Below are 13,604 nucleotides of genomic sequence, written 5' to 3'. Positions count from 1 at the left end.
AACCTTTTGTTACAAATATTGTAATATCAATGTTGTAGCTTTTTTTTTCAGTTTTGACAAAACATGAACTATTTCCATTATGTGACCTTGAAAAACAAGAAAGAAACAACAACTTTGCTTTCAAAGTTATCTCCACAACACTGCTAGACACTCTGCCCTACTTCCAGTCCTGTGTGTTTACACTGAGCGCGTGCAGGGCATGGAAAACGTGACACACTGGAAGCATGACACATTTATGTTACACACACTTTCTGTGGTGTTTCGAAAGATACTTTCGTGGTTTTCTGATTCATATTCAGTGAGTAGTTTTTTAAAATGCACATATTTTTAGAGGAATGATTTGGCTTCCTGTAAATGTCTTGTGTTTTGGGGCTGACCACAGTGACGGTGAGAAAAACAGAGAGGGTGAGTGAGTTTTTGTGCTGAAGTCTGGAACATTCCACAGCACAAGCTGCACCATGTGTTTATGAGCAGAGCGAGTGTGTACTTAGCAGACACTCCTCATATTTTCTGCTTCATTTTTAAAGCACAAACTGTACGACTCCTCCGGCTGTATGTTTGTCTCCTTCTGTCCAACTTATACGCACACCATTAGTTAGTGCTGACACTTTCAAATTTTATCTAATCATTCTATTTATATATATTTTTATTCCTAGATGTTCTGAAAAACATCTGGGTATAATCTTCTATGTACAGTTAGACCTTCTGAAAAACCGCCACATCACATTGTGTTTTCTCTTTCCTCTTGGTTGTCTCATGATCTGGGTACATAATCTTGTTCTTGGCTTTAAATGTTGCTGTCATGTCATGTGGGAGTAAAAAAAAACTTAAATAAATATTTGGATTATTAACTCAGCTAAGCATTCCTTACCTAACAGCTTTTCACTATACATCCCTCTCTAATTTGTTCAAACAAGTTAGAATGAGGTCAGAAGCACCTTGTTTCGAGACCACTGCTTTTAAAATAAACTTTCGAAATATCAACAAAGGCATCTTGCTGTGGACTCTGAGATTTATTTTAGTAGATTAGTTATATATTAAATTAGACATCGATTAATGTAATGCTCTACTTTCTTATTTCCTCTTTGAATCCTTTCACAGGCATGCAAATAAATAAATATGTTCTTAGTTAGAAAGAAAGCACAACAAATTTTAAGTGCTCTCTAGAGCTTTTTAGAAAGGATATACCATGTGCATTGACTGTACATACAGTACATGACCATACCGAAGACAATGTGAAAACTGACATAGGCCTATATATATATATATATATATATATATATATATATATATATATATATATATAGCAGCACAGTGGCTTAGTGGTTAGCACAGTCAGCTTGCATCTCCAGACACTGAGTTTAATTCTCGCCTTGGGGTGCATGTGCATGGAGTTTGAATCTTCTCCCCATGTTTGGTGAGTTTTCTCCTGGTACTTTGGTTTTCTACCACAGTCTAAAGACTGACATACACAGAGAATGTTAACCATTCAGAATTTTATGGGTTTTGGCATTTAATTTTTATACAATTTGGCAGCAATAACCTCAACCAGATGCTTCCTGTAGTTGTGGATCAGAGCTGCACATCATTCAAGAGGAATTCTAGCTCATTCTTCTTGCCAGAACTGCTTTAGCTTTGTCATAATCTTTGGACATCTTACAGTATGTGTATGACTCTTTTCAAGTCATTCTTTAGCATCTCTGTTGCGTCGAGGTCTGGGCTTTGACTTGGCCACTCCAAAAGGTGGATTTTGTTTTTCTAAAGCCATTCCGTTGTGGACATGCTCCAGTGGTTTAGGTGATTGTCCTGTTGCATCACCCAACTTCTACAGAGTTTCAGCTGATGAAGAGACATTCTTACATTATCCTGAAAAATTTTCAATACACTTGGGTATTCATCTTCCCCTCTATGACTGCAAGCTGGCCAGGTCCTAATGCAACAAAGCAGGCCAAATTATGATGTTTCCTCCACCATACTTTATGGTTGGGAGGATGTTTTCATGATGATATTAAGTGCCTGGTTTACGCCAGATGAATCTTAGTTCAACCTTAGTTTCATCAGTGCATAAAACATTTTTCCAGTACCACTGTGGAGTGTCAATGTGCTCAGTTGCAAACTTCAGGTGTGCAGCAATGTTCTTTTCAGTAAGCAGTGGCTTCCTTTGTGGTGTCCTCCCTGAACACTCTACTTGTTCACGTAATGTAGATTCATGAACACAGATGTTAACCTTCAAATCTTTGACTGTCACTCAGGATTGTTTCTTTTCCTCATTATGTGTCTTTGTTGTGGTCTTTGGGTCTTTTTGACTGGGCTACCACTTTTTGGTAGAGTAGCCACAGTCACAAAGTGCCTAACTGTAGACTGGTGAATTTAAAATCAATTTGTAACCCTTTCCAGCTTTATGTAAATCAACAATTCTTGATCATAGATCCTCTCAAAGCTCTTTTGGGTGAGGCATGGTTCACATTAGCTTGTTTTTCTTGTGCAGAGCAACCTCCAAAAAGTTTGAGTGGTTTTTATCAGTCAAAGTAGCCCTAGTCTACACCTCAGCTGACTCCAAGTAGCTTTTTAGAGGTCCTTAACTTAAGGATTCACAAATTTTTTTCAATATCACTATGAGGTTTTTATGGTTGTTTTTTGTGTTATTCTTTTAGACACATTATATTTGTTAATACTCTTGACTTAGGATCAGATCACACACTCATGAAAGGTTTACTTACTTTGACTTGCTACTGTAGCTGATAATACTGTAGTTATATATATATATATGTCCCTTTTGGAAAAAAACAATACTGTAGATTTCAAAACGATGAAATAAAAGATATGGCATTAGGTCATTAGTAACAACAAAAACAGTTAGTTGTTATTTTAAAAAAGGACAGTCAGCTGTTTTAAGTAGTTCTGAAACACCTTTAATACTGACTAGAACCACAGAATACAGGTGGGTTTTCAATTGACATTTCACACATACTGTATTTATTAAAGTGCTTATTAATGCCTATTTTAATAAGCATGAATATTAGAGATACCATTTTGAAGGCTGTCCACAAGATTTTAAAGTGTATCTGTGGGAATTCGCGCCCATTCATTCCGTAGAGCATTTATATGGTCGTGTGTGTGTGTGTGTGTAACTGTGACCTGAGGGACGCGTTTTCAAAACATGTCTTTTCACAGACCGTTTGTCCCTCCCAGGTTCCCGTACAAGGCCAGCTCCATTAGCTAACCAGCCGATTCAAAACCGAAAATAAAGCTTCTAAACAGAGGTAACGTTGCACTTCTAAATAATTAGTTGACGTTTATGCGCACTGATAATGCATAGAGATTTGGCCATTGCATTATTAGCCCAGACAGTAAATTAAGAACGGTTGTAATCTTTTATTAAGTTGCACTCGCACAGTGATGCTAAAGCTAACGCTAGCCGTATCGCTAATCCCAACAGTTTCTCATTAATAATACAACCACAACATAAGATGTGTCCAGTAGTTGTGGAAATCATAATATTTCATTCCAAAAGGATGAAATTATCTGCTTGTATAAGGCAAACAACCCAGGTGCTTGCTGAAGAGACTAGGGTTAAGAAATGTCAGATGCATTATTAAAGCCTGGAAAGGCAGTGCTGAACAATTTACTGAACTTTACTGAAGAAATCTGGTCTGGGAAAAAATGAATAATGAATGAATGACCATAATTTAGTGGTTAGCTCTGTCACCTTGCACCCCCAGGGTCCGGGTTCGATTCCCGCCTGGGTGCATAGAGTTTGCGTGTGGGTTTCCTTCGGGTACTCCAGTTTCCTCCCATAGTTCAAAGACCTGCAGGTTAGGCTGAATAGCATTCCCAAATTGCCTGTATGTGAATGAGCATGTGTGTGAGCCCTGTGATGGATTGGGACCCCATCCAGGCTGTACCCCGCATCATGCCCTAAGTCTCCTGGGATAGGCCCCAGGCCTCCCATGACCCTGTACACAGAATAAAGTGATAAAGACAATGAGAAAGAGAGTGAAGTACCGTCATTGGAGATCACTTGAATGCTTGGTGAAGTTGCATTCTAAAATAAATAAATAAATAAAGAAATGACCGTAGAAACCACAACTATGTTTAATAGTAATAGAAAGTAAAATCCTTTCCAGATGACTGGGACTAAACAGCTGTAGCCATAAGAAAGGCTTTAATTCGCTAGGGACCATAAAGATTCGACCTTGGAGCATTGAAGAAATGTCATGTGCTCTGATAAGTCCAGACTGATAGGCGCCTGAAAAGGGACGCGAATGAGATGATGCATGCATAGTGCCCACTATACAGATCTCTGGAGGCAGTGTTATGATCTGAGGTTGCTTCAGTTAAACAGGTCTAAGCTTAGCAATGTTATGTGGCAATAAATTAAAGTCAGCTGACGACCTGAATGTGCTGAATGACCAGGTTATCACATCTATGAAGTTTTTCTTCCCTGATGGTAGTCCTCGTATTCCAGGACTTAAATAGTGAAAGAGTGGTTTTGGGAGTAATCTATGAGTCTACGAGTAATCTTTTTTACACATGAACTTGTCATTTTAAACAACAGCATGGTGAATGCAGCACGTAATCCAAGCTAGAGCTGATATGAAAAATTATTGGAGGCAGTGTACAATCATTGACAGTTGCGTCTCACACACACAGGAGTTGTTTGTGTGGATCACCATTCTGAAAGTAAAACTGAAAAATATTTATTGTTTTGTTACAGGCTCAATGGCTTTAGTGTCTGCAGATTCCAAAATTGCTGAGCTGCTGTCTGAGCTCCATCAGCTGATCAAACAAACACAGGTAAGTTTTTAACTCGGGTAAACCTCACACTAATTATAACAAGGAGAACCCGTTATTAATCTAACCAAATACATACTAATTTCATTTGGTAATAATGACAATAATAATAAGAAGAAATTTTATTACTTAAGTTTACTTGACAGAAATAAGTGTCAAGACAAAATAAAGGAAAATAAAGATAATGAGAAATAAAGCATTCTTAAATCACCATCGATAGATATCGTAGAATAAAGATAAAAAAATGTAAACATAATAACAGAGGATGGGTCGCATGCCAAATGATACTTAAAGCACACACTAAACATAACCAAAGGTAAGTGTGCATTTATCAGTGCAAAAGGGAAATTCCGATATGAAAGAATTATTGCAGCATTGAGTGAAGATATCTGTTCATACGCGGGCTGTACCAAAAAGTAAAAAAAAAAAAAAATTTAAAGTCAGAATAGCTTTTTATTAACTAAGCTGCCCAATTTTCTGTTTGAATGTTGGTAGAGTAACTCCTCCTCTATACAAAGATATTACTCAACAGTGTCCATCACAAGAGATGCATTTGTGCTATCGTTGAACCCAACTCTTGACTCCTCTTTAAAAATCAGCTTTATCACATTTGATGGCCTCTCACTGTGTGTTTTATCTTTATTGCTGGTTTCCCTTTCTTTAAACTTCTTCATTCATCAATGCACATCGCTCTTGTCTCCATAAACATTTTATACTGAAGTGAGATACCATCAACTGAAACAAAGGGGATTTTCCGTAGACGATTCGAGAGTTAGGTTGGGTGATGGCACAAATTTATCTTTAAATAAAGAAAGAGTAACTCTATCAACATGTCCAAATTAAACGACTTGTGTCAGGTAATTACAAGTTATGCTTTTAATTTACTTTTGGAACAGCCCTCATATGAACAGATATCTTGAAGGACCTGTTTGATGAAAAAGTTAATGCCTGCTTTTGCATTACTTTTGGTACAGACCTCATACATGACCTAAATAAGGTGTCCCAAAAATCTTTATACATGCCCTTTAAAAAAAAAGAAATATATACAGTATATATATATATATATATATATATATATATATATATATATATATATATATATATAAAACCAGTTACAGAACATCTGGTGTTGGGTGATTCCATCTCAAATCAACCAGTGGGTTCCACCACATGATCACAGATTTTGCTGATTTTTTCACCAATTGTTGGTATTGCCATGAAAATAAAAAACCCCAATTTTTTTGTCCCAACTCCCACTCGTTAAAAAATGGCAGCCATCTTAATTTTTGGCCTTGACGCGCTTCGAGACGTGCCACACCCCTTTTTGAAATCCTCTTTTCCTTGATAACTCTCTTGCTATATGTCATATGGAGATGAAACTGGGTATATTTATGTAATTTCTTATGTAGATTCAGATTCTGCAATCAGAATTTGGCTGTCTGCTGTGGTTATGGAGAGATTTCTGAAAAAACATTTTTTGCGGGTACCCCTTTTCGACCCCCCAGAACCCAAGGTCTGCATGTATATATGTTACTCAAAAAAATAGGAGTTACTTCACATCACCTTATCTTGAAAATAAATAAAAACCAGAGTTGTGTTATGCCCTGTTTTATAGAAATCATCAAAAATGAATTGTCCAGGTTTTGCAACATTTTATGATTTGACACACAGAAATGTACTGCAATATCTGTAGAATACTTAATGCACACTCATAAAATCTGCTCCTTTTAAAGTAAAAGTTACCTCAAATTCTTCTGTAAAGTATATCTAGTCAAAGACTGATAATGACGTTATTCATCTCTCTACACTGAGGACTAATCACAGTTTTTTTTTTCATCACCCTGGGTATCTGATTCTAAAAGAACAAAGCCCACAAAAATGAGTTCATGGAATAAGACCAAAAGGGTACATGTACGAGACATGTCAAGATGCAGTGACACAAATAATATCAACTAGGAAAGGCATGCACTTTGTAGCTACCAAAGTCATTTTGATAGGAAATGCCTCCACAAATTTGTAAAATTCTTGTACTGCCTGGCTGCACCATCTGAGAAGTAATGCACATGATTTAAATTTGGTAGAAGAACTTTCAGTGGATTTATGAGAACCTTAATAAACTTGTGAACAACAATAGCATTGTGTTCTCTTTTATTACTGACAACACAAAAACTTTTGCAACTTAGTGAACCATCGTTTTCACTACCATCCCTATAGTAAACCACGAAAGGATGCAGAATCACCTGGGATGTATCCCAATAAAAACCTTGAACAGCATCCTGACAAATGAAAAATAGCATTCGAAATTCGATAGCAAAATCCATGAGGATAACAGCCTCCTCTCCAATGGGAAGTTTCTCTTTCAGTTCTTTCAAATAAGCAGCTTGGGCCTTGGCTGTATAGTGATGAGCTGTGCAGGAGTCACATTTTTCACAAAGTCTCATAATGAAATCCATTGCTTGAACTGAACAGTGTCATCTGGGTCCAAATCAGCATTTTCAAATATACCATCAAGATTAGGGCTGGGCCATATTATACCTTTCACGGTAATACCGGTACAATGTTAGGCAATGATAAGAAAATGAAATATCGCGATAGAATATGGGTAAAACACGCATGTGCAGCTTCAGTGGTGTGGAATTTGCATTTGCACTGTTAAAATTTTATATAGCTTTAATGCACATACAAACAGCTGCTTTGTCTCGTGTCAATCATATCGTCAGTTATATCATTATCGCAAATTTTCAAATATATATCGTGATAAATATTTTTGGCCATATTGCCCTGCCCTAATCAAGATAATCAGATAGTTTGATTTAGGGGGGCACTGCTCACACCTGTGAAACATATAGTCACGAGAATCCAAGAAACAGACAAGCTTTGCCATCAAGTCTTTGTAATCAGATTGTGATTAAGATAACAAACTACATTGGAAAGCTTTAGGTAATAAATTAACATAAATGAAACACACTCACCTGCTTTTGTTTTTCTGCACTTAATTAGTACCAAGAAAAAGATGATACAATCACCAAGTTCCTTGAGTACGAGGTCACTCATGGAGTTGGTTGGGGATAATTCAACTTTCTGATCAGTATGAACCTGAATGGTTCAGTTACAGGATACTGTTTGACAGTGATACATGTATCTTACATGTACCACCATAAAATGACACATTTACTGGTAGATAAGGCCTATTGTGTAGATCCATGTACATTCTCTGTATATAAAATGTGTATCAAATCGTAAAACATTTGCAAAACCTGGACAATACATTTTTGATGATTTCTATAAAACAGGGCATAACACACCCCTGGTTTTTATTTATTTTTAAGATAAGGTGATGTGAAGTAACCCCTATTTTTTTGAGTAACATATATACATGCAGACCTTGGGTTCTGGGGGGTCGAAAAGGGGTACCCCCAAAATTTATTTTTCAGAAATATCTCCATAACCACAGCAGACAGCCAAATTCTGATTGGAGAATCTGAATCTACATAAAAAATTACATAAATATACCCAGTTTCATCTCCATATGACATATAGCAAGAGAGTTATCAAGGAAAAGAGGATTTCAAAAAGGGGCGTGGCACGTCTCGAAGCGCGTCGAGGCCAAAAATTAAGATGGCTGCCATTTTTTAACGAGTGGAAGTTGGGACAAAAAAATTGGGGTTTTTTATTTTCATGGCAATACCAACAATTGGTGAAAAAATCAGCAAAATCTGAGAAGTGATGGTGGAAAATTTCTCTTTCATTGGTTGATTTGAGATGGAATTACTCTGTTGCATGCATATGCACTTAAAATTAGATCTTTGTGCTGCATATTGTCCTGGTACACTGTGCCAGTCATGTGCCCATGCAGCTAATAATCAAGGGGATCTCAGCAGGCCGTTCCACAGGCCAACGGTGAGCAATCCAGGAATTCAGGAACTGTTGATCTGCTGTGTATGGAGACTTTTGTGAGACCCTATAAAAATTTGTTAAGTTCTAAACTGATTATTACATTAAAATTTTTTTTTTTACATTTTATCATGATTTGAATCTGGACTCACCTTGCATGTCAATATTTGCTTGAGATTGTGTAACCTGTTACACACTGTTTTTCCTTTATTGTACCTTGCAATAAGATGTTTTTATTTTAGCAAAGTAGAATCTTTCGATAAATCTAATGCTGAATGTAAATGCATTTGCTTGTGCAAAGTTCTTGGATTTTTATGGTGAATAAATGAAAATAAATTAGCCACCTAAAAAAAAAAGTGTCTTATGAATTATAGTCGAACATGTGAAATTGTTTCTTTGTCTGTTTGTGCTTTCCCACTTGTTTCCCACTTTAGGAGGAGCGTTCGCGCAGTGAACACAACCTACTAAACATCCAGAAGACACATGAAAGAATGCAGACAGAAAACAAAAGTGAGTCTACATTCTTCTTTTCCTTTAATAAAATATCTTCTGTACTAGCTATCAATCCAGAATAATGTCAGAATTGTATCTTTCCCCAGCTTCCCCATACTATCGGACAAAGCTGCGTGGACTGTACACCACAGCAAAAGCAGATGCCGAGGCTGAGTGCAGGTAATTACAATATTATACACATGCATCGTTTATCTGTCAAATATTTGGAAGCGCAGTTCCTTGCTCTAGGTCCAGACACAACTGAAGAAAATAAAAGGCAAAATCAAAAACTATGATGAAAACTGGGACCTTTGATTGTGCAGAATAACAGAACACAGATATGAGGGTAAAACAACCTTTAGTCCTTTTTATAATCACTGCTACACTTGAGCACTCATCCCAGCATTTCACTAGTGCTTGAATACCATCAAGGTGAAATTTTTTTTCAGTACATGTTGATTACTGCTTCATGTCTGAAACGCTGGGCTGTACAGTTCCCACAGACAGATGCGTCTCTCCCTCAAGTTGGTGACAAGTTATCCATCAGTTTTGACTCATCAGGCGTTCCGCTGTCTGAATGTTCACAGGAACGACTGCAGACGGTTCTGAGCCACATCGGCCAGGATCGTCATTCACAGACATATGGCCTTTTTTTTTAAACTGTTTACGCCATTCAAATGTTTCACTGTGGGCCAAGAGTCTCATCACCGTACTGTTTGAAGTGACTTCGACCCAGTTCGACTTGAACACCCCTCATACTATATAATATATAAACTTTTATGTGCAATTTCTTATATATGATGTAGTAACTAAACACTACAGCACTAATGCACAAATCACTAGTTTATTTCGATCATGCTTCGATCGGGCACAGTAATGACAGAGCTCCATCTTGTGGTATTGAATACATGGCTCTGTTGGTGACTTCGTGCCATCTTTCTATATGTAATACAACTGATGTGCAGAGATCACTGACTTTTTTTTTTGATTTTTTTTAACAGTATATTACGCCATGCTCTTGACAAGATTCTAGAAATTAAATCACGACTTGAGGAGAGACGTATTGGTAAGTTACTAAAAGTTTGTGTTAATGTGAGAGTCTTTGTTAATGTGTGTGTTAAAGTTTAACTACTTACGATAAACATGCCTGACACACACCTCTTTCTCATCTTCCAGCTGTAAGGATGGCAGGGGTGTACACCGACAGTGACCCACCCAGAAAAACAATGCGGAGAGGTGTTCTGATGACCCTGTTACAGCAATCTGCTATGACGCTTCCTCTCTGGATTGGAAAACCAGGTGAAAGGTACCAGCCCGGTTTCTCTAAGTTACATTTTCTATTTATAATCTTAACAATGGAGTGGAAAAATGTATTTCTGTCCCTGTTGGTCATTTGCTTTAGCCCACCTCCTTTGTGTGGAGCAATACCCGCAAGCAGTGACTACGTAGCTAAGCAGGGTGACAAGGTGGCAGCTAGGGTGAAGGCTGTGGATGGTGATGAACAGTGGATCCTGGCTGAAGTGGTCAGCTACAATCACTCCACCAACAAGTAACTATCTGCCAGTTAAGCCCACCATGTTAACACCATTTTAACTTCTGTGAAACCATACGGACAAGGAAATGGTTCATGGGTTCTCTACATTCTTTTCCTAGGTATGAAGTGGATGACATTGATGAGGAAGGAAAGGAGTAAGTAGCATCTCAAATTATTGCATTAAACCACAGTGATGTTAAATCTCTCAGCTTAATAGGACAGAAAGCACAGAATGTTTTATAGCATGGCAGAATTGTGCCAGTAGTGACAGCTGTATTCAAAATCACTCATTTATATGGAGAATATTCCAATGAATCTAAAAAGAAAAAATTGCTCATGTATTATATGATCAGAGGTTTTTGGACACATGACCATCACACCCAGTTCTATATATTGTTGCCAAAAAGTTGGAAGCACACAATTGTTTAGGATGTTTTTGTATGCTGTAGCTGTACAGTTTAACTTCATTTAAATGATGGTAAAAAGTATTAAGACATCATGACATTTTATTATAGTTCTCCCTGTGCACAAAACAGGTGATTTTACCAATTAGTTCCAATACGATGGAGTATTTGGTCCAATGTGAGATTAGAAATTAAAAAAAAAAGAGTTGAAAGGGGAAGGCCAGGGAATTTCCGAGTTTAAAACTAAGAAGTTTCAAGTTGTAGGTCAAAAAAAACCTTTGTTAAAAAAAACTCGAAAGTTTTGAGATGTAAACTTGAATGTTTGCCAATATTATTTTTTTTAAAAGGATTTAAAAAATAAACAAATACCTAAATTATTGCCAAATGCTCAATAAATTTCCGACTATGCTTATATTACCTGTAATAAATTGCAGTAATTAAATAATTGCAGAGGTGCATACTGCGATTTTGATTTTAATGCGTTTAATTGTGCAGCACTAGCTATAACAGTAGTGAATTATAATTTTTTTTTTTAAATAAATTAAAATTTGTCAAGTTGTAGTGTTGAAGGTATAAAACACTCCATGGCACGGTGTTATTAAAAAATAACCAACAGGTTCCCACGACATTTAATTATTTGTTTTAATTGTGTCCTTTTTAATCATGTTAAGTTGCTGTGTGTTCTCTACCCTGTCAATACTCTCCTCTTTTGCTCTAGGAGACACACTTTAAGCCGTAGACGAATCATCCCACTGCCGCAGTGGAAAGCCAACCCAGAGACAGACCCTGAGGCACTTTTCAGCAAAGATCAGCTGGTGCTGGCCCTTTACCCACAAACCACCTGTTTCTACAGAGCCCTCATTCATACCCCCCCTCACCGGGTAAGCACAGGAGGGACAGTTTGAGAAAAGTGGTGGTTCACAGCATACAAATAAAGATAGTTGAACATATTTTAGCATCCAAAGTCAAACCCTTTCAAGTTTTAAAAAATGAACAAATATCTATTGGGTTTTATAATTGTCATGGATGTAATATGTCATGATTATTTTTCTTTAAAAAATCATGAAAGTTCAAATAGAGTTAGGGTTAACCCTTGGTTGCTGGATGCTTTCATCTCAGAAGAAACTGCAGCTCAGTTTATATAGAACATAAAAATTATCTTATGAAACGTTATGTATAGAAGGCACGGTGGTGTAGTGGTTAGCACTGTTGCTTTGCACCTCCAGGGTCCAGGTTTGATTCCTGGCCAGGCTCAATTCCTGTCTATATGTGCATGTTTTTGTATGTTTTCCCCGTGCTTGGTGGGTTTCCTCCGGGTACTCCACTTTCCTCCCGCAGTCCAAAGACACCACCTTGTACCCTAAGCCTCCTGGGACAGGCTCTAGGTCCCCGCGACCCTGAATACAGGCTAAAGCGGTTTAGACAATTAATAAGTGAGATTGAGAAATGTTATGTCTGTAAAATAATATTATAAGTAGTTTTGTCCTACTATTTTAACCATATCATTTTAATGACAGCCGCAGGATGACTACTTGGTGCTGTTTGAAGACACATCGTATGCAGATGGCTACTCACCGCCCCTTAACGTTGCTCAAAGATACGTAGTGGCCTGCAAGGAGAACAAGAAAAAGTGAAGAGGAGGATGTTACAGCTGAAGATAAGGACATGATGAAGTGGTCTTTAAATGGGAGCACTGGTGTAGAATCAGACTCCTGCTGCATATTTTCACTACACGACCAAATGGATCTAAACAAGACTCTGAAATCACTAAATACCAGCTCTAATGAAATGTTACCAGGAGGAAGGCTGAATATATGTTTAAATTTGTATATGATTCTTGGATAATCGTCAGTGGGGAATCGGTATACAAGTGTATGTGTAGATAATGTATGGTTTTTTTTTTTTTTTTTTTTTTTGTACAATATTTCTGTCAGGGTGCAGCCAAAGATAATAAGGACTGCAGATATAGAGTGTAACATAATAAAAAGAGAAACTTCTTTTCTGTGTTTTTGTGTGGTTCTGCTTGCTGTTTAATGTCTGGGTGTAAGAAAGAGTAAACTTTTGATTGAATTAGAATAATCACAATGGTTGTTGTTACTCTTTTGGCTGCTAGGGCTCGCGAGCACAGGTTTTACGCCGGATGCCCTTCCTAATGCAGCCCTCCTATTTTATTCAGGCTTGGGACTGGCACAGCATTGAGTGGCTGGGCTTTAAACCCGGGCTTACAACATGGATGGCAAGAAGCCTATTGACATTGAGCCACCAATGCCCAAAATAATTACAACTGTGACATGGATAACTGCATTTGAGTAAATGAAGTGTGTGGTATCTGACCATTGTTTTGTTGTCTCTATGGGTGGAATAAATAAAGTATTAATGACTGACTGTTAAACATTTATTGAGAAAAACAAAATTAAGATTGAGAAGTAATTATATCCAAACATATTTTGCTAAAAAGAATGTGAACTATTATTACTTTTAATCGT

The 13,604-nt window shown here is 37.2% G+C and overlaps 1 protein-coding gene across 2 annotated transcripts; it reads left to right on the top strand.

Annotated features, from left to right (window-relative positions):
• The first annotated feature begins 388 nt into the window (after positions 1-388).
• sgf29 (SAGA complex associated factor 29) lies at positions 389-13,116 on the top strand. Of its 2 annotated transcripts, XM_053514092.1 has the most exons (11): positions 389-405; positions 3,193-3,263; positions 4,718-4,797; positions 9,123-9,198; positions 9,270-9,360; positions 10,182-10,246; positions 10,357-10,486; positions 10,583-10,729; positions 10,834-10,869; positions 11,837-11,999; positions 12,636-13,116. In XM_053514092.1, exons 3-11 carry the CDS (start codon positions 4,723-4,725, stop codon positions 12,750-12,752), a joined length of 900 nt encoding a protein of 299 aa, XP_053370067.1. In that variant the 5' UTR covers positions 389-405; positions 3,193-3,263; positions 4,718-4,722; the 3' UTR covers positions 12,753-13,116. The 2 variants fall into 2 exon arrangements, with proteins under 2 accessions (XP_053370067.1, XP_053370068.1); XM_053514093.1 differs by lacking the exon at positions 389-405 and having other exon boundaries at positions 3,167-3,263; positions 9,288-9,360.
• Positions 13,117-13,604: the final 488 nt, after the last annotated feature.

The sequence above is a fragment of the Clarias gariepinus genome, chromosome 16, assembly GCF_024256425.1.
Source record: "Clarias gariepinus isolate MV-2021 ecotype Netherlands chromosome 16, CGAR_prim_01v2, whole genome shotgun sequence".
NCBI classification, from domain to species: Eukaryota; Metazoa; Chordata; class Actinopteri; order Siluriformes; family Clariidae; genus Clarias; species Clarias gariepinus.
The sequence above is the reverse complement of the archived record's forward strand: the minus strand, read 5'-3'. Positions and strand labels throughout refer to the sequence as shown.

Coding starts and splice junctions, on each gene's coding strand:
- sgf29 (XM_053514092.1), top strand. CDS start 4,723: ATGGCTTTAGTGTCTGCAGATTCCAAAATTGCTGAGCTGCTGTCTGAG. Junction 4,798..9,122: donor AGCTGATCAAACAAACACAG/GTAAGTTTTTAA, acceptor TTCCCACTTTAG/GAGGAGCGTTCGCGCAGTGA. Junction 12,000..12,635: donor TTCATACCCCCCCTCACCGG/GTAAGCACAGGA, acceptor TTTTAATGACAG/CCGCAGGATGACTACTTGGT.